At 35.4% G+C, this 22962-nt stretch overlaps 1 protein-coding gene across 1 annotated transcript; it reads right to left on the bottom strand.

Moving 5' to 3' along the window:
* Positions 1-1237: 1237 nt before the first annotated feature.
* Positions 1238-9214, bottom strand: LOC107193896. The gene is made up of 3 exons (XM_015583432.1): positions 9130-9214; positions 5027-6580; positions 1238-2748 (listed from the first exon to the last, which is right to left on the bottom strand). The coding sequence occupies exons 1-3, from the start codon at positions 9212-9214 to the stop codon at positions 1238-1240; spliced, it is 3150 nt and encodes a 1049-aa protein (XP_015438918.1).
* Positions 9215-22962: the final 13748 nt, after the last annotated feature.

The following is a 22962-nucleotide window of genomic DNA, read 5'->3' as shown; positions in this document are numbered from 1 at the left end:
ATCATCCAGTATATTCTAATCAGGAAAAAATACCAGTCAACTGCTTATCTAATATGTACACTCATATTTAATATGTACATATTAGATGTACATATTAAGAAGTACCTAACGCATCCGTAGCATTTTCTATTCTGTTGATTTTAAATTACCCTGCGTTTAAAATTGTAGGAAAGAGTACATGAAGGATTGTCAATAAAAACTTCAGCTAACAGAATTCAAATTATTATCACGAAACTATTTTAATAAATATTCAATAAAACATAGAAGGTTTCTTGAATAGTTCGATTACAATCCTATAAATAGTGACACTTGGATACAAATACCATTTGAATGCTATAAGGAAAACGCATTGAATCTTATTATTCGTAGAAAGGGAAATACTCAGGAGTGCAATAACTTCGTTGCTATGAATAGAAATACAGTAATTATGTTTATACAGCCACCAGTTTACGTACATATCAGTACCACATACGACGGTACATTGACCCGATCATATGTGACGTATTATTAAATGATTCATTGTATTCTTTTTATCTAATGTTTTCGTAATCTTCCATTACCGTTAAAGTCTCATACGTATTTGTAATTTTTCACATGGTGTCACTATTTTTGCGTTCTCTGTATATGATTGAATATCAAAAATTCCGCGCAGTATTTTACGATACATCATTTGTTATTAAACACTGAGCACTGTATTTGTCAGAACAACCTGTTGATAAGTTTTATTTTAACGCATTCCGAGAAATGTGATACCACAATGCGATAATTTTTGTTCAGTCGTCATTGAACAATACCAATGCCATTTATTGACGCAATATTGACAGCAATTCGAATTTGTAGAACTTACTATCAATTATCACGAATAACCAAATATTCAAGGATCACATGACAATGCGTCATGGCGTAATAAACAATAAGAGGTGCAATTGCTCGATTCACACTGAGCGAGTCACTGGGCTGATGAAATGATGCCAGAATGAACAAAGACAGAGCAACCGGTTCCTCGACAAAGTGTACGTACAGTAGGATACAAAACTTTTCAGATAATGTATTTTCTAACATCAGGATTAATTAAGTGATACTTTCGAAAAAAGAAATAAATTTGCTTCAAACGAGTTTCTTCTTACATTCTTTGAAATGTGCACAGCTATTCTGTTCGAAAATGAAATAAGTGAGCAACTTGTCTCAAAATTTTACATGCCATACGTACGATTCACAGATTTCAATTCAACTTTGCTCAATTAGTAACAGACACTAGTGGATTATTTCTCGGCTGGATCTCCAACCAAAATCCGTTCTCAGCCTTCAGGAATGCTCCTCCTCTCCCAAATTTCATCGGTATCGAAGTTTTCGAGCAAACATTCAGCTCGCAACGGGCGAGAATGTGGAACAGAGAAACTTTACTCTGCAGAATCGCAAACCGGTTACCGATGCATATTCTAGGCCCTAACCCAAAAGGCAAGTAGGCATCAGAATTAGCAACATTCGCTTGTTTATCCATGAATCGTCCAGGATCGAACTTCTGGGGTTCGTCGAAATATTTCGGATCACGTTGGATCCCAAAAATCGGTAGCCAGACATGAGAACCCTTATTCATCCTGAAAGACTTCAATCCCGGTAAAGCAGGAGGCAATTCGAACGGTTTGACACACTGTCTATCAGTGATGGGTATAACCGGGTACATTCTTAGAGTCTCGTTGATCACAGCGTCAAGACACTCCATCCTATTGATTGCTTCGTAAGAGACATCGCCATTAGAATCCTTCAAGACCTGGTCAATTTCCTCCTGCAACATTTTCTGGAACTCAGGGTTCACTGCTAATTCATGAGTAGCGAAGCATAAAAGACTGGACGTAGTCTCGAAACCGCCAAAGTAGACCGAAAACGCTTGGGAAGCCATATCCAAATTGGTTAGTTCTTTTCCTGGGCCCAGTTTACCCCTACTCTCCATCATCAGCTGAATCAAGTCCGGACGACTGACCCCTGTCTCATCCCTAGACTTAATATTGGCCGACACTACCTCCTCGAAGAAATCTGTCACTTCTTTTCTGATTATTTTCAAACCAAGCAACTTCGATATTCTGGGGAAGAATATAATCATCGTTAATTTGAGGATAGAGCCACTATGGAGGTCCAGAGCCTCTCTTCCTAAAACGTAGAACTTGTTCTCCCTGTCTGTTATAGAGTCTATGCTTATCCCAAAGGCGTAGCTCGCGAAAACGTCGTTGGTGTACCTGGTGAAGACGTCTTTCATCTCTATTACCATTTGTCCTTCCGTCAATGCTGCCAGATGACGTCCAACAGTTGCTGCGCACTCAAACATCAGGCTAGACATCGCCTTCATCTTGCTAGACGTGAAGGCTGGAGTCAACAAAGCTCTGACTTCCTTCCACCTCTCTCCTTGAAGAACTAACAAGTTCTTAGCGAAAAATGGATCGATGTCTGGGTTTCCAAAGCTTCGATGATTCGAAAAGTGATCGAAGTGCTTGATCGCGATTGACTTTATGAGTTCTGGGTCGCGAATCATGATCACAGGCGCCATTCGATGATGCAGTCCCACGTATTTTGCCTCGGGACTCATGTTGTATATTTCTTGTACCATTTCAGCGAATGATTTGACAAAAATCATGGCTGACCAAGAGCTGCCCAGCACAGGTACTGATCTTTTGAAGGGCAGTCCGTGTTTCTTAAAAGGATCTTGGTCTCTGTTGAAGTAGTAATACAATCCCAGCATTGTAACAGCTATTGCTAGTAATGTTGAGAGATCCATCTTGAGTATGTTGATTATTCTTGCGCTTAGAACACTTTTTAAATTGGATAATTTACTAGGAAGATTGAAAGTTGGAAAATTTCAGTCTGTTCAGAGAAACAACAGCGACTACTAATGCGGAGTATGTTTAAAAGACACAAAGCCACTATATTCTGCACGTTATCTTACCAGAAGAGAAACTGTTCTGTGTCGTCAAACAAGCTGAGTCATTTAAGATACCACGTGAGCTCGCATGCGAACTAGCAACTGATGTAACGGAGTCCGAAGTCCCACTTTTAATCCGAAGTAACGATATCGATTTTAGGTTTTCGTACAAAATTTAGTTCAGGTCAATGACGTTTGTTCATGACAACTCACTTCCAACTATTGTCCGCCCGTATCTGTCAATGTACATTTCATTGTACAATAAAGCTTTCCACGGCAATAACTCTTATACAACTGTTTTATCGTTTAATTTATGTTCACTACTTAGATCACAGCTACTTAGACACAACACTAGATTACCATTATACATGTCCGCATATGAAAAGACAATGCAGGAAATGACAGGTAAAACAATTCGAATTAAAAATGTCTTAATAAGTATGAATTCATAAATTGCTGTTATTAGAGATTATATATGACTTTAAGTCTTGTGTTTAATTCATTTTAAATTTATTGTTTACAACCGTACAGTAGCTACATACAATTACTATTTGTAATTGTAATTTGTGTGTAATATTTTTATTAATTTTGGTTTTTTTATGAGCATTAAAAGTCACTGACTGAAAAAACTTAAATTAAATACTTCAGCTAAATCCTTTTCCGTATAGTTTAGCCCGATCTTAAAAGCGAAGAATGCTCGTGAACTTTTGTTATTACGATTATTTCATACAACATTAAATTCCATTTTAATGCTATATAAAGAAAACGCATTGAATTTTGTTATTGGTAAAGAGGAATGTAATAACAATGAGTGAAATAACTGCGTTACGAAAAATATAATTAACGCAACTGTAACAAACCATATCTTTTCTTTGGTTTAAGTTAGAGAAAAATGTTAGAAGAAAAATGTGACTAGTTCAAGGTGGACTACATATTCACGATCATATTTTTTTCACCAGTGCAATAACGAATGTATATTATATCAATTTAATTCGGTTATAAAGACGATTAAACAGCCTCCTACGTAATGTTTAGAATGCAATGAATAGGCGCTTGAGTATTTAATACTTCTTTACGTAAAAGGGTAAGAATATTCGATGTATATAAATGCGTTCCACTAGTAAATATGAATGTAGTCAAAAACTTATAGTCCTTACTACACGTTTACTAAAAATGCTTCAAAACAATAGGAGAAGAATGTTTCAAATATTTGTTTTTCCCATTTACTAAATTAGCACAACATATCAGATAATTTGATTTAGAAACTCCAGATACACCTTCCTTTATTAACAGTATGTTCAATTTAAAATGGCGTAGTACATACCTTACTGTAATCCCAAAACCGGTACGTCGAGGTCACACACTTACATCACGGGATTTTTATTGCAGAGTGCATAGAACTTACACAAGATTTTTTCCCAGAATGTTCGCAGGTTTTCATCCTGAGGATAAAACTTGGTATTCTTAGCAAAAACGACTCTATAGATGGCATAGTTTTTTCTGTCGAATATATTTGAACAATTAGCAAGCATATTAATGTTCACATTGAATACGTTACAATTCTGTCACGATTTTGTAAATATCAAACTTACATGCTACAGATTATAAAAATAAAAAGATATACCTTTTATTACAACTAAACCTTCAGACTACAATCTCAATATCCTGAATCTTTATATAAAAGTTCGAAACATCGACAAAGAGACAAATAAACACAACAAACCGAACACTTCTAACAACATTTAAGGAGCAAATCTTCTGACTGATATTAACTAACACAAAGTACGTAATCGGCTCTTGTAAAATATAACCTACATTAGTATATCACGTGTCCATTACGAAACAGTTTATAAGGAAAAGTACTACAGTCCTTTTATACATATGCATCCGTCTATCGCAGTCCTAAGATGCTATTTCCATTTGTCCCTCAACATCAATGAGATACATTGCTCTAGAGTCATCGCGTAATTGTAAATCATAACCAATGAAAGCTACTGGCCTTCTACAGTGTAGACCAAATCAGCCCCCAATCACCGTGTCATATATTACAAAAATAGAATACTATCACCTACAAATCCCACGTAACAAAAATCCTCCACTATGTACTAGTACCATTGTACACGGAATTCACGAGAACTGGACACACTGTTTTTCTAGGCTCGACGTCAAACCAGAATCCATCCTTAGCCGTCATTTGGAATCCTTTCTTGCTCAACTCCATCGGAATGGTGGTTTTCGAGTTAGGCTTCAGATTGCACCGAGCAAACACATTGAACAGTAACACCTTGGCCTCCATAAGGGCGAACCTGTTGCCGATGCACATCCTCGGGCCCATACCGAAGCTCAAAAACGTACCGGAGTTCATAATCCTCTTCGGATCATCGAAGAACCGATCTGGATTGAACTTATGCGGCTCCTCGAAATGTTGAGGGTCGTACTGAATCCCATAAATCGGTATCCAAAGGTACTCACCCTTCTTCATATGATATGGCTTGCCCCCAGGCAAAGCTGGTGGCAGCTCGAATGGTTTCGTGCAGGTTCTGTCCACAGCCACAACCACCGGGTGAATCCTAAGAGCCTCGTTTACGACAGCGTCCAGATACTTCATATCGTTGATCGCTTCGTACGACACCTTGCCGTTACTGTTCTCCAGAACCTCGTCGATCTCTTCCTGCAGTCGTGTCTGGATCTCCGGATTCACTCCCACCTCGTAAGCAGCGAAGCACATCAGTGTCGAGGTGCTCTCGAACCCGCCGAAAAAGAAAATAAATGCTTGGGCGGTCATGTCCTCTATCGTCAGCTCCTTTCCTGGGCCCAGTTTACCTCTGGTATCCATCATCAGCTGGAGCATATCCGGACGAACAATTCCGTTTTCGTCCCTGGCCTTAATGGTAGACGCTACTATGTCCTTGAAGAATTCGTCAATCACCGGGCTGATGAGTTTTATGCCGAGCAAATGGGCGAGATACGGCATGTTGAGCACTATGAAGAACTTGAGAGACTTCAATCTTCCGAAACTAGTGGCTTCTCTGCCGTTTAAGTAGAACTTGTTATCCCGATCAGCCATTGAGTCCACATTCACACCGAAGGCGCAGGTGGCAATCACGTCGTTCGTGTATCTCGTGAAGACATCCTTCAACTCGAGACACCTCTCTCCTTCAGGTATCGTCGCCAAAAAATCCCCGTAACGTTCCGCGCACTCGTGCATCAGTTTGTACATAGCCTTCATCTTGCTGGATGTGAACGCTGGACTGAGCAAGGTTCTCACCTCTTTCCATCTTTCGCCACGTAAGGCGAAGAGATTCTTACTGAACAGAGGCTCCGTTGCTTCCGATTGGATGGATTCATGGTCTTGGAAATGATCGAAATACTTCACGGTGATGTTTTTCACCAGCTCAATGTCTCGTATTGCGATTGCAGGGGTCAAGAAATCGTAGAAGCCAACGTACTTCGCGTCTTTTCTGACATTATACAGTTCCAAAATTGACTCGGCGAAGGTGACACGTTGAAATACTGCTTTCCACATGGTTCCAAGTACTGGGAGTCCTTTGTAATGTGGAATTCCTCGCACATCGAAGTAACTTTGTTTCTTTTTGAGGTAGTAATAGGTCGCCAAACTTACGACCAGCGCCAGAATCACTGACCACGCTTCTATCATGTTGATTACTTACAGTCACTTTCGGCGTTTTTCATGTGTCCACTACACAACACTGGTTTCTGTGGTAATTGGCTCTGATGAAATTGTCTTACTTGAAATATTATCAGGGAATGTGTGGATGCTTTTAGAAATATAGATATATATACTACACCCGGCTAAACACTAGTGACTTGCTCGCGGTGCTGTCTGTTGTACAACTGACGCGATTTGTTCGCTTCGTTGATCTTTTATCATGTTTTACACGAGGAAATGTTGGGACCTTGTATATATTTGTTCTACAAGGCGGAACGTTCATGAACGCATGACGATGATCATCATAACGATGACTGTCTTCTTCTAATCAGGAAGATACCAATCTACTGCTTGGATAGTACCTTAAGATGATACAATAATATGCTAGTAACTGACATGGTTCTATTGGATGTAGGTAGTAATAAGTAATACACTAGTTTTTGGTACATTTTGTACTTGTTTCGAAAAGATGCAATTATTTACGCCACGTTAATAGTATTTACTGCTTATTTTTAACATCCCATACTATTTTGACAGAACGGAAATTCGGACCATGTATTCCGAATTTAACTAGGATCAGAACTTTCTCCGTACCTATACAGTGACTCACATATTCCTTATTTTTTTTTTGAAATAATAGTTGAGGTTAAACATTTTAATACAATTCTTGTTATTGTATTTCCATAAGCTTAATTTTTTATCGTTATTTTGTACTAAGAGTTCTTTTTAGTTTTGAAATAAAATTCGTAGTTTGGTACATAGTTCGGTCAAATAAATGTGAACCTTGCGTGAATAAATTTGTGACTCATTGTAGGAAATATATGTTTACCATACCTTCTTTATACAGAATAGCATTTTCTATTATTTTGAGTTTTGTTTACCCTGTGTTTAAAATTGTAGGAAATGTATATTAAGGATTATCAATAAAATCGTTTGCGCTGGATTAAAATCATTTTTGCGAAGGTATGTTATTGAATGTACATTTCGAAGGCTCTTGAATAATTCAATTACATGATTTCAGTAATGAAACTTGGATATGAATCCCATTTTAATGCTATAAAGAAAACACATTGAACCTAGTTGTTCGTAAAGAGGAATGTATTATAATAAGAAAGAGGGAATATCTTCGTTGTTAGAAATATAAATACTCAGCCACAATTTCATGTAATTATCAACATCATTGACCCGATTGGATGCCATTATAGATCTTTATAAATACAACAATTAAAGTCCGTCCCGTTTGCTTCGACACCAATTTACGTTGCATCAGCTGCGAAACGAGAACTTGTCGGGTTGGTGACTGATGCAAACAGATCGTGACTAAGGTAAGGGGAAACATAATAGGCGCCAACGAGGTCAAATCATTCTCTCGATCTTACTTTTTCCGCACACAAGTTTCCGTATTCAATTTCTCACACCATGTTATTCTTAATATGCATCTATGGTAACATAATTGTTTATTGCAAGCGAGTATTCTTAAAACTAATGTAATATACTAAGTGAATATAATATGAGATGAAAGTTAATTTAAATTTTGTATAACTATTTTGGGAGAAGATTATGCAATAAATATTTAATATGTTTATTTAAGACTGAAATTGAGATGAATCGTCAGTAACTTACACCAGAAGCATTGGAATATTACTGAAAAGTAGTTACATAACGGTAACTAAAATATTCATATCCAACGTCAATTGATATCTAATGTAATAACTAAATATTCATATAAAAATATTCATATATTTCACTGTAATAATGAGTGAGCATATATAATAAATTAATTGCGGTTGGAAAGTGAAAGCAAATGTCACTTGTGACTCAACTTATGTCATCACATTTGTGACAGTAGCGAATGTTATTTAGATCGAAATATTAAAATTTCTTCGTTTAAGAATCGATCTTAGGATTTCTCAATTCATTGATTCGTATTGGAAATTAATTTGTCTTCAAAAGAATACTTTCATGAAAAAATGAAAAAGGTCATTTTTCGTAATTAGTAGAAATAGTATTTCCCTTAGATTGTACCTAATAAAATGATATTCTCTGTTACAGGTGCTGGATCCTGTACAATAAACATTATTACTACAAAGTAAGTTAACTTTTGTAAATACAAATATTTACAGTATTGCCTACCTGAAATTCTACAAAATGAACATACATATTTACACAAAAGCAAATGCAATTTAAAGCAGAAGAAGCATACTTCAATTATAAAAGAATATAAAGAAATTAAAAAAAACTGTAATATACATATAATAAGTATGTAGATAAAATCAGGCAACATTCTAAACAAAGAAAATACACCTCATATCTTCTTAGAAAGTCCCATTAACAAACGTACACGCTAATTACTACATTGCAGATTTGATACATTCATAGAATAAACGATTGTTTAAAATACAGTACAGTCAAATATTAGATACGGTGTATTGAGGTTTTCGCTTCACTCGAAATTACAAAAATCCTCCACCAGAGTGAACAAATATTCAGTATACTGACAATATTTATTCCATCACTCGAATATCGAAAACGTTATTACTTATACCTCTCCTATTATTATAGCCAGGAAAATGAATTAAACCAGACACTTCTTGCAATCCATAACCAACAATATTTGTTTTATCAATCATATCGCCACGACAATTGCGTGTACAACGTATAAATTTCAGAGTGATGCAATGGATATTTCCAGCGCTATATATTTAACTCCATTCTCTGTAAATTAGTACACAGAAATTGATATTTGTACAAACATCCGCAATCTAATAAATGATTGACGCACATAATTAATATAATGATCTCTTTCGTTGATTACTACTAAAACCAATTGGAATTTCATATCAACGGGAGAGCCCGTTCCCCGTGGTAATACGAACTTCATCGTCCGAGCACGTTGACAGATTTTCTGAAGCAACGACCAGTAAAAACGTGGGATTCAATGCAATTTCGTGATTGAACGTAGACGAACAACGGAACTGGAGACGTCGAAACACATCAAACGCAAGGATCCCGTATTATTGTCCGCGTATCCCATACATACTGTCAAGGCAACTTCGTAATCTGACTACGGAAGCAACATTATCCCATGTTCATCCGGCTCGTCTGTGCCTGTGCCGCACGAAATCAGGTGTCCACCTTGGAATACGCGGGCTAAATCAGTCCAACGGACTTTATACGTTGCGTTTATAGTACTGTTAAGGATCTAACCAGCCCAACGGCTACAACTCCTCGCTGTTATGATATTGTACTTCGGACTGGGAGTTCTGTTTATCTGAATTTGGATAACTGCGCTGATATTGCCGTTTCATTGCCGAGCAGTTGTCATGGAAGACAGAGTAGCCAGTCTTGGTTTCAGAGTAATGTGTTGATTGGGAGTTAAATGGCTTTGAATTTTGCTCGTAGGGGAGACAAGGGTTGTTCAGAATAATAGAGGTAGGTTGTAAGAAGGCCTATGACTTGGTAAATAAAAGAGACAGCGCTATGATTACAAAATAGAATGAATGCTGGCTTAAACCTAATACTCGCGACACGTGCGAAAATGGATAAAATAAAGATATAGTATAATGTTCTTGTGAAGTTCTTATTTCAGATTACAATTTATGGTTGTGAATGAAACGTCCGAATACTTTTGTCTAGGAAAATACAGAGAAAACTTGTATCATATTTTGTGATACGTAAGTAGCTCCGTATAATTTGTATGAAAGCTTGCGTTGGAATAATAGTAAACACTCCAGAGGGCAGAAGTTCAGTAATATTACCGTAACAACAAATACAACGAAAAATGTCTTTGTCTGAATTCCTTTGTCCGATACTGTATCTAAATCTCAGCAGTTACACGTTATTTTTAGATTTGGATAAGACCGGTATCTAATTATAAATTGTCAATTTGGTCGATCGATTTGAAGAACTGTAACACTTTTTTAATGTTCTCGGTGTCGTTCAAGTTCATTTTCAAATGTTCTTTAATTAAGTATTGATTTCTTTCCGTTGAAAGTCAAAGACATTGTAATAGTAGGTACCTATATGATGAATGCTTATTTTGTAGAGTAGAATAGAAAAATCGTCTATCGTTACACAGCCGGAAGCTACTACGATCTTTCAGTTCGTTTCGACGTAATTATCCTAAATAGAGGGATATTAAATAAATTTTACTAAGAAGTGTATTTTTCTATTTCTTTAGCATTTCGTGAAACGTCCCATATTGTACATTTAGTTATGGTTGTGTAGAAACGGTAATTATATGTTAATTCAATATAATTAATATGTATATATAAAAAATTAATTTTTTAACTTTCTTTAGACCGACATTATAAGGAATATTTCTCGTCGACCAAACAATGTTTCCTGATATTCCATGGATATCCTTCATTAAGGGGTCAGACTAATGTAACACTCTGAAAAGGAGCGTATTTTTGCGAATTATTTGTGCAGAACTCAATCAGCCGCCATTTTTGAAATTTTGTAATTGTATTAAGACAATATTGAACTAAGCATTACTTGAAAATGGAATTCTCGTATAAAATATACAAGATTTAAAATGAAATTACATTTTCACTTAGTACATCTTCAAATGTTTCACTGAGAATAATTAATCCAAGAATATACTGTTACCGTACCTCAATTAGTTAAAATGATATATTATTTCAATTTCTTCATTTTAAAATGTCTTCAAGTCCCGCACGTCTTCCTATTAAAAATTACAATAAAGTTTCGCAACATTTCTCTGCTATTTTAGCATTTTTTGTTTGAACGTACAATTTTCCACGTGGCATGTTATTCTAGTCATTGCAAATAAAATAAATAAATACTTCGTTAAACTGTATGCTTGTAGTTGGAGGATGAACTGAACTGTGAAAGTCTAGGATGACAATTTCAACTACAGTAGTAATTTGAAAAGCAAGTACGAAAACCTCGATTCTTTCTCTACATCGCACTAATAAAAAAAAAATATAATTTGTTATTTCTTTCTTAATTTCCCTTAGGTTCATTTTCCAATAACATGTGTCTACTAACAGGAAGCAAAGTATCAAGTCGATCGGTTAATTATTTTTTCAATTGTCTTTCACGCCAAATTGAAAGACAGGATTTCGAGAAAAACACATTTAAACTTTAAGAAGCATTGCATTCTATTCTGTCCGCCGTTTACTTGAAAGCAATGTACACCACATTCATTTTTAGGATTTTCAAAGAAAACATTTTAGGCATATCTTAAGACTACAAGATACTGAAAAATGTTATCGCAAAATATTTGAGATTGTCGATAATTTCCACTGTCTGAACCTCAGAGCCAGAGTGTATTAAGTCACATTTTTCAAACTTTGGAGGAGAGCAATTCAAAGGTGCAAAAACCTTGCAACTTGGGAACCGTTCAGTAAGAATTTAACGAGAAACAATCGCTACCTTCGAACTATTGAATGAATATACACCAAGTCTCGGTGTATAAAAACGAAGAATATTGCATTAAATTTCCTATCTGATGGACTTTGAACTGTTTCGCTCGGAACAAGATCTTAATATCATTTTTACACTATTATATAAACACACAAACGACTTCGAACGAAATAATTTTGACCATCAGAAAGAAGTGAAAAAATTTGTTACGGGAAACATATAAAATGTCATTTTTTAACAAAAGTAGACTTAATACACTCCAGCTCTGGGGTCCAGATATAAAATTGTCGAAACAGAAGAAACATGATGCAGACGTTTTTCAGATACCAGATGTGCATTCGGTTGCAGGGAAATAAGGTTTCGGTCTGAAAGTTCGAGCCAGAGCTCATCTGACAGGGAGGGGGAGAGAGCTAGGGAAGAAGAGAGAGGGAGAGAGACAGATGGAGAAAGTGAACGGCGGGGAAGAGAGAAAACGTGAGAGGGCTGGCGGAACAAAATTCATTTGGGCAAATTAAACAGAGTTTAGCAATTTGCGCTTAATCCATTTGTCGGGGATCCGCCGTCCGTCAGTCCGTCCAGTCTGCTTCGTCCCTACTCTCTTCGCAGCCACGGCTCTTAACACGACCACCACTATGCACCCTTTCCTTGCCCGGCCCTTCCCACGTTTCACCTTACCCTGTCGATACTAATCCTCTCGTCTGCATCGTTTGCTGCTGCCACTTTGAAACAGTGTTTCGTGAATTTCACGGATACACGTGGGGGGGGAGGGTTAATAAACTGCAGCCCCCATAGTGACCGAAATACTATAACGTGGTCTGGTAACCGCTGATACCACGCTCTCTGTCGCTTATAAGTAAGAGTGCGAATGTTTCTGCAAATATAGATATTCATGGGTTAATTTAGAATTGGAATTCAAGAATCATTAGCGTTCTAAATAAATAAAGATTGCAATTCACGAAGGTTACGAGGTAATTTACGACAATTACAATTCAAAAAGCATTTGCTTTTGAAGTAAATAACTACTCATGCTCTAAAGAAAATAGGAACCTTAGTCATTTTTGTTATAAATTTCATCGGAGAGTTTCAGGTAATTGTACACGCCATAAATATATAAAATGCGTGGGCTGCTTGTGAATATTAGATCGTTTCAAGACTAGTGGTTATCGAAATAAAGTCTTATTTAGGTGATTATTCGAAGAGGGAATTTATCAGATCAGTCGTTTCTTTGACTGTGTTATCTTGGTCAGTGTTATGTTACTGATATGGTATTTGCTTGTTGCTTTACTTTACTTGGAGGCTACCGGAAAATAGAAATGATGGGTATACAGGGGGGAATACAGATTTGCTCTGTAAATAAATGAATTTAAGTAACTGTAAGTTATTAGATTTGTTTAATATTTCTGACATTTCCAAATCTTATGGACCTTAACTAAATTTGTTTCACTTAATGTTTAACTATAAACCTTTAGTTTTATCTTCAGACCACAATGTGTGAGTGACGTGGTAGCTGAAGTGTTAAACGATCTGATAATTAAGAGTTTCAGTGATTATTTCCATAAATATAAATGTCGAGATAGAAGAAAATTGATCTCATAATATGATTTTATTGTACATTCTTCTACATTCGCGTAAAAAGTTTACAAAGAATCGAAGCACTTCGCCAGAAATACTCTAGAAGAAATTACTAAAATTTATAACAGACTATTTTTTAGGGTTTCCGAGTGACTTTTAATTCAGCACGTGAAGAAATAAAGTAACGCATTAATTAATTATGATTTTCATAAAAAACCTGTTACTATTAGAACTCTAACGGAGACATAGTTACTCTTATTAAACATAGTTTTTGTATAAATAACTAAAGCACTTTAATCGATTCAGCTATAAAAAGGATGAGATTCACAGCGATAGAAAATTAAGGATCGAACCAAACGATTCGAGGGTTGACCCACGGATCGGGTCAGCCTAATTTCTCGAGTGCCTTGGAAGTCATAAATCTACACCCAAGACGTTCGTAAAGATATATCGTCCTTACTTTCTTTTTCATCCACGGAGGACAGTTTTTCATTTCCTCGGAAGTCGAGTTCCATGTCCTTGAACATTTTTATTCAACTCACACTATCGCGAATCCTGCAACTTGTTTTTTTTTTCACACACGTCGTAAACGTACTTTAATGCTTTGCGAGTGCATCGTGTAATCTTATCGCGAATAAGATTCGTAATGTGACACAGAAAAACCTTCCCTTTTGAAATATGTCTCGAACTTTACTTTTCTGTTAATTTTCATTAACTACGCGCGCAATTTCATTACATACTACTCGTAAAAACAGGCATTCCTTGAAAATAGAAGACCCGTATAAAATATACAAGATTAACATGAAACTTCCTTTTCATTAAGTACATCTTCAAATTTTTCACTGAGAATAATTAATACAAGAGTGTACTTTTACCGTACCTCAATTACTTAAACTGCTATATTATTTTAATATCTTCATGTCCTCAAGTTCCACACATCTTTCAATTAAAAATTACAATAAAGTTTCGCAAGACTTCTCTGCCATTTTAACATTTCATCCTCTTATGTTCAATTCGAAGCTAAGCTAAAGTACATATAACTCGGCCATAACTCCGCAATGATTACAATTTCATCACGATCTCAAAAATTTTAAAATTATTCCTAAACATAAAATCGCAACAACCATCGAATAGGGTTAAAAGTATTCCATTCGTAGTACCTAAATAAAAAGGGAAAAACAGACAAAAACCAAGATAGAGAAAGAGATTTGAAACTCGCGCCGATCCCTATTCGTCCCATAAAACACATTTCAGCCTTTTCCACTCGTACCTCCACGGGGATCGAGTCTTTTAGCTACTGGTTTACATCGCACGAGCCCGGCTGCTATCTTATTATCACGGAATTGTTTTCAACCCTCTCGTTCCCTTCCTCCCACCCCCTCATCCCCTAAGTCTTTCTCCCTCCCGCTGTCGCTGCAGCCCCGTCCAGCGTTCTCTGTCCTTCTCGGGCTCTATTTAGAAGGATGCTGGAAGCAAGCAGCGGCGAAGCCAACTTAAGTGTATTGGCAGTTGTGTCCACCTTTTATTTTCATCCAATCGGGCGAGGACCTTTAACATCACTCCGCTAGAAACCGTAGAGTGCTTCGAACCGGATGCCCACGCCGGTTTTGGGGACTCTAGAGACTGCCCCGGCTGAACTCTTCAATGCATGGATCTCGCTCAATTTTAAAGCGACACTGGTGTTTCTGGATCCCCGAAAGCCTCTACTTGCTCGATGGAATCTCAAGCAGCTATTTTGAATCGAATGATTTGTAGCTCTCGATCGTTTGTCTCTCTAACCCCTATTCTTAACCCTTTCTGCCCTTAATTATTTTTTATTTAAGATTTGTACCTCTATCGTTTGTTTCTCTAGCCGTTATTCTTAACCCATCCTGCCCTTAATTATTTTTTATTTAAGATTTGTACCTCTATCGTTTGTTTCTCTATGTATGTACCTGCTATTCTGAAACCTTTCTGCCCTTAATTATTTTTTTTAAGACCGATAGCTCTCGACCGTTCGTTTCGCTAGGTGCTAGTCTTTAATATTTTATAACCTTAATTATTTTTTGCAAGAAAAAAAATATTTGTTGGAAATGTAGTTATTGCGTTGGTCTCAGAAAATGAGAAAATTTGATGAATTTTGAAAACAAGGTGTCTGAGTAAGAACTTTTGAATGATTCCAATTGGCGTTATTGGGATCCTGGAAAGGGTATGTAAAGAAATAATGTAGTATTTATCCGTTGCGATATTATATTATTATTTCAACATTTTATATGACAGTAACACTTTTTTTATTTTAGAAAATGGCATAGAAAGTTGCAGATCAATGAAGAATATTATTAAGGGATCATATACTTTTCTTGTTTTCCTAGAAATAAACACTGAAGTTGGTAAAAAATAGTGAATTAACGATGGTTTCATTCTTCACTGGATAATTAAATATCTTACTTAAATTAAGGAAAAGTTTTTGTCCAAATCTTCACAATTTTTAACTACCTGCTTTTCACTTCCTTCTTTCATGAATACGCTTCCTTTTGCTAAATTTCCGCAGAAACCGCGGCAACATGTTTAGATTCTCAAACGTTTTACACAAAAATTCATGGAAAATGCATTACCAAATAAACAGTTTCCTTGGAGGTCTACTTTATTCTACGGCTAAACGCGTGTCAAGGCTGTGTAACGGAGGTAAAACGATGAAAATGGAAGAATTTCCTGGTAAGAAGTTTTCAATTGCATAAGAAAGTGTGAAAGTAACTCGGAGTAAAAGTTCACCGAGAACGTGTTGAGCTATGTGCATACACACCGGAAGCAATAGTACCGTTCGAATAACTTTGTAATAACTTGAAGCTGACGAAACACCGAGAACGTTTGCATTTTTTCGTAATCAATGGACAACATAGAAGGAAAAAGAACTTAATAACCAATTCCATTGTAAGTACCGAGTTAATTCAAACTTAAAGTTACAATTTCCTATTTCAGTCATTTTCACAACAGTTATCCACATAAAATTCTGGGGCCGACAATTCATAAATTCATGAAAATTGTAGGTAATTGTATTCTTACATTATAAGTATAAGAAATTATATTTCTCCATTAACCCTTATGCACTGTTCGGGTCAATCTCACCTCAAACCTATGTTAGATTCTCAATTATACTTTTTATTATACGATATTGTAAATTAATTTGTCGCCAATATCTTACATATAGTATGTATATTATAATCTAATAGCAAATATATTCCCAAATATAATCTGATTAGCAAATATATTCCCCTAATTCGATTTGAATTTTGGCTCAATTTATGTTAAAGAATAGTAATGTAGTAGTTTTTTGAAGAGTGTACAACGGTTAAAAGAGTGTCTTGAAATCCTCAATCATACTTTGTATAAAAAAATTTCTGTAAAATACTTTTTTACTGTATTTCAACTTTACATTGAAAATGAACATTCATCTTCAAGCGGATACAAATAACAGCGCACATATTCGTGTAAATAACTTTCTTCAATGAGTCGAAGAAAGCTGACGGTAAATATTTTTGTCCTGTAGGTCAAACAAAGTTATTGTGTGTGTAACCTCGGGCAAGATAAAAGCTTGATAACGACGATAGTAAAATTTCGCAGAAATTCCATTAGATAAAACTGTCAAGAAGTTCACATGATCTTAGATTTCGGAAGTCAGTCTCGTGAACTCGCTCAAATCAGAACTTCTCCACCTTGTCGTCGTTTCCTCTCTCGTCATTACTTATACCCGACCGAGATTGGAAAAAGACGAAGCTGACTTCCACTAGAACAGCGAAATTTTTAACGACGTTAAATCGAAAAACTTTTCCACCCAATTTTTATTACATTCCGGTTAACTCTCTCGGGAAACACTTCGTGAAAGATTCATCATCACAGATTCATAATATTATAAAATAGCTTATTTAGTTGTAATTCAGATTTATAGAAACACTGATGTAGTATCACATCATTCATTAAAACGCGAAGAGACTAAAAAACGAACTTAATTTTTTCAAATAATTTTTGCAAGTCATTTTTTATGTTATTCTATTACTAAAAACTGAAAATAATATTTTACACTGATTATATCGAAGGAAAATTATTTGGGTTCTTAATCCAAGATTCTAATATTTATAGATGATGATTAATGCATTTATTGTATTGATTAAAACATAAGAACGAAAACTTTAAAAGATATAACAAAGTTTTACTTCTCACGTAATGAGACTCTTAGTGGAGGCAGAAAATTTCTATTTTATTCCAGTTTTGGCAAATTGGTTTGTGAAGATATAAATCTGTTCAAGCGTTTGCAGTATAATCGCTAAGTTTGAAGGAGGTATCATATATTTTTCGTTTGGTACTCTAGCAAAAACTGTAATTGCTGAATCTGTCTAGACCACAGATATTTTAACGAAAGATTTGTTCAAAGAAGTAGGATGAAATGTAGGGATAAGATAATTTCCTACAAAGATACAAAAATTTGATCTTGACCTTATTCGACGGTTGCAAGTGTTAAGAGGTTTTCTGTTGAAGCACTTGAATTAGTTTCACTGTTTATCTTACATATATATATACATAAGAATAAGATAATGACAATTATACCGATACCGGTCGATAATATCATAAACAACAGGCTTACATTAAAACATAAGATTATCAGTTCATGTTCCCCTTACCAGATGTAAGTATGCTAGTTCTATAGATTATTAAATAAGAAACATACACATTTAAATTTTTAACTTCTATGTACTAAAGTCACTTGTGAAATTCACAACAATCATTACTTAAGATATCTGTCAAGAATACACTTGAAATTCCGATAAGTAATCGATTTGTACTTTACTTATCACTTATCACACTGTTCTCGTTAATATCAATTGTTTTCAGAGAACATCTGCGCAGTTTTCAACGAGTTTAATGAATGTCCTAGAAAGTTATATATACACATTATAATTTTACTTTTTTTTACAAATAGATTTCCTTCAGTTTCAAGTCCTTTCTCTATTACTTTATCGAAGTTCTAGAAATGTGTCTAAAATGAGCAAGAAATAGTTACGTTCCGTAAGTATAACCTAACCGTTCATAGAAACGACCACGTGACGAACATTTTTACCACTACGTTTACCAACCAAGTCAAAATGACTTATCACTACACTCTTACAACGATAATTAAAATTTTATAACAATACGTTTCCTCAAATCTTTAGCAACTTTTATGACGATATGAAAGTGAGGAAATTAGTTAATGTATAAAATTGTAAATTTTCAAAAGTTTGTCATATTTATCAACCGATCGAAATAGATATGCGTTTATCGTCGAGAGTTCTACCCCGAAGATAAACTGTTCGTTCCAACATCAAGATTATTTACGAGTAATCGAAAAATGTATAGAGAATATTTTACAGTATTTTCTTGTAATTTTTACAGGTAACGTTTTCCCATCAGTAGTCGTCAACTAAAAATAGACAGATTTATGTATTGACATTAATATTTCATTGGACACTTTTTTCCCATTGATTCTAATATCCAACCGTTCGAAATAAATAACCGAACAGGGAACGTCATCAACTACGAAAACGACGATTCAGCTTTTCGAGCTGATCGCTTCCATCGGATCGTTCTTCGGTTACAAAACGCTCTGGCAGCGGCCGTGGCACGGCTTCCTGTTGCAGGGAAATTCGCGCGATTACAGGACGACCAGTTGCAATTCACACACGTGACGCAAACTGATAATAGAACGTCATACAAGCCCCGTGAATTCCGGCGAAGTCACGGCGATAATGGGACACGCAAGCCCAACACGCGCCCGATGGTCAGGTGTCGCTTTACGGTGCGCGAATACTCGGCTGGGAATAGTTTCACGTCAAACAGGAAAAAATGTACTCGAATGTTGTTAACTGTTCGGATCTGCTATGTCCACAAATTCCAATGAACATGAGAATAGCAGCAGTTACGTTTTGAATGTAACTGGCAACGAATGGTATGTGTCCATTCATTAGACACTGTTTCGACCGGCATCGAAAGGTCAAACCAACCTGATTGGTTCAACAACTATACTACTGCTATAGGAATTTATACTGAAGTAATAAAAAACTTGTCTTCTTAAAGTTCTTTATTAATAATAGGTACATACAAGGTCTGATCAGAATGTTTAGAGACTTCTTATCTAAATCATTTATTATTAAATCATGACACTAATCTCATAGGACCAGCATGAAGTTAATCTCCTTCTTACCTTGTACACCTTTGATACATTTTTTTTATTCCTATTGTTAAAATTAGTAATTAAGCATTCATACATATTGTCCATGTACCGAAACTAGATATAAGAACATAAACGTATAATATACACATAGGCGATAAGAGAATATCTAAAGGCCTGAAATACAATTAATAACAATAATAATAAACATAATGTCCCGGAACTTTCTGATCAAACCTTGTACTTCTACAGTACATAACAATCTTCTTTTTAACGTTATATTAAAAATAATATGACGGTCGAGAGCATACCATGACGTGCATGATCGGACGATGTACGGTGAATTTATATTGAAGTAAACAAACATTTATCTTTAAAAAATGTCTATCAGTAATGATAAAGTCATGTTTGAACAATAGATAGGAATTTTCTTCTTACTTTTATACTAACGACAATATGATATGATGCACCCGACTGATACATTATTTTCAATATATAATTGAAAAGAAAATTTTTATCTATTCACATACGCTTTTATCACTCATGTAGAACTTTCGTGGAAAAACGAAGTGTTTTTATCACTCCAACGTAAATTCCTATGAAATCAGAACTTTTTGAAATGGTCAAGGTGGAGAAAGACCTTAAGCTGTGTCTACAGTATATATCATAACACGTTATATAACGAACTTATCAAACGTGTTTGAAAGACAGAAACAATCCTCTCCTTCGATCTTTATACATCATTTCCACCTAGGCTTGCCTAATACGACTATCTTATTGAAACAATATACAAAAATGAGTTTATATTGCATATCTCTTTCAATTATGTAACGTTTTGTTTAAATTCCATAAAATCCTTTGAAATTATTTGTGTTGCATTGTGTTCTTGTCTATCTATAGTATAAATAGAACTATCATTCAAATGAGATACGGTGTTACAATCGTCCCTAGGGACAAGAACAAAAGTAAAAAATGAGAAATTTTAAGGAAACTCTTACTTAACGAAACTGGTGTAATATATTCCAAGTTTTTAGGTTTCATTATGTTGTCCAGTAATCAAGGTTTGCCAACGTGTACGAAATTTTAAAAAAACTTTAAAGTTACAGACTCAAAAAAACAAATAGTTACGTTTGTACTGGTATCTCTTACAATTGGGAACTATAACCTAATTAAAAGTAACACGTATAATTAGGCATGTACCAAGAGAACTGTCGAACTAAATTTTATCGAAGATAAAATCCTTGTATGATACAAATTTTTCCTATATTTTATTTGTGCTTTCTACATGTATCATAGAAACCGTTCTTTTTCGGTTTTATCGCGATTTAGCCACTCTGTATATGTATAAACGATCTTTACCGAAACAGTCGACGAGATTTCAGGCTCGTAAAAAAAAGTTGTGTCGCGTTCCCCGTCGTTCGTCGGCAATAATATTCACCTGTTCCGCTATAATATCCGTCGTATGGCCCGTATTCCCCCGATTTACCGTCCATTTTGCACGCGAATATACTTAGATTCGCCAATGCGGGGATACCGGTCGCCCACGAGATTCCCACGTTATTCAGAACGCGTTCGTGTGGCCCCACTGAAAATATGTAGATCGTGTATGCACACGCATACGAGTATCCCTTTCACAGGACACGTCGTCCTGCTACACCCATATTCCATTAGTTTTATATGGGAGGCCCATTTGCGATCGTGCGTGCCGAATGAAAAATAAGTGGTAATACTCGAGCTGTCTGCGTTGTTACTTAATTACTTCCCAATACATTGATCGCCAATACATCTTTGGATATCCTCGTGTTATGCTTTACTATGGGCTTGGTAAATTATGGAGAATGGTGATAATAATTTTGTTCTGTAACATTTCGAATACTGTGGTCTGATTGCATTTGGTTGTTAGGAAAGGTCGTAGCGTTTTTAAGGTTAGAGTTAAAATTTATATTTTTCCATTCGTATCAAATTCTTATTTACTACATTTTTTTTTTTTAATTTCTTACCGTTTTTCAGTTCATTTCATTATAACAGGGGAGTCCCCCCGTGGAACCAATCAAAACACAGTAAATAGTTCGTTGCACTCATCGAGACATTATTGTATGTACAGACTTTTCAAGCTGCTTATAAATGGATTTTATTTTCGAAATTTCTTCTGTATACAGGACACTGTTGCGCTTTAAATGAATAATTATCTTTTAATTAGGTAGGTGCTATAATATTTTCCAGTCGATGTAGTGCATTTTTTATATGTTTGATAAAACGTAATGAAAATGGACTTCGTGCTGTTCATAGATTTCGTCGGGATTTCTCATAGAAAGAAAAAGAAACTAGTACAGTAAATACATTGGAACCACACCTGAATAATAGTACATGTTCACCAGAGGACACGATTTTTCCTTCGTCCAGTAAAAAAATAAGGAAGACACTGTGCTGGAAACACAACAAATTCTACGAACGACCCAATGTATTTGTTCAGGCAAATGTTTGTTTGAATAAAAATTTAGTAACTTAGGTGACACTTGTACAGGGTTGTGGCTGAAATGATGGTACAAGCAGGAAAATATGAGAATTTCGATTAAAATTGTAATAAAGGAAATATTGGAACATAGGAATAGACACGGAGTAAAATAAATAAATTGTTGTCAATATTGTGCACATACAATAGCGTGTAATGAAAATCTTGTCATTTGAACAACTCGTACGATAGAGATCGTATTGTATTAGTTGTGAGAATATTTTTTATTCAGAGTTAAATTAACACTGATTGTACATCGCATTATTATATCACTTTCCTGTAAATATTGTAAACCTTCGAAGAACTACGTTACACAAGAGATTAATTGTGTGAAGAAATTTGTATTCTTATAAGAAAATTGTATGAAACGTAATTAATGTATTGAGCACTTATGTTTCAGACATATTTACGAATTTTGTAAAAACATTTTATTTTTAAATGGAATCATGTGAACGGTAATTTGTACATGTTAGTATCAAAAGAATTTATCGTTATTTTAATTCTTATTTTCGATATACAGACACAAAGAGAAACCAAAGCAGTAAAGGATTTGGAGGAAAATGAAGAAGAAGGAATTCGTGGGCCAGGTTGATGACGCGTATTCTTGGGGAATTAACACATATTTGCGCTGTTATTGCTTGAGAATACACGTAGTTTGCCTGGTCGCTCACACCAATGTCAACATCATCGTCGTTTACTTTTTGACGTCAACCATACTGCGC

Source organism: Dufourea novaeangliae, unplaced genomic scaffold (assembly GCF_001272555.1).
Source record: "Dufourea novaeangliae isolate 0120121106 unplaced genomic scaffold, ASM127255v1 scaffold21, whole genome shotgun sequence".
Taxonomy (NCBI): Eukaryota; Metazoa; Arthropoda; class Insecta; order Hymenoptera; family Halictidae; genus Dufourea; species Dufourea novaeangliae.
The sequence above is the reverse complement of the archived record's forward strand: the minus strand, read 5'-3'. Positions and strand labels throughout refer to the sequence as shown.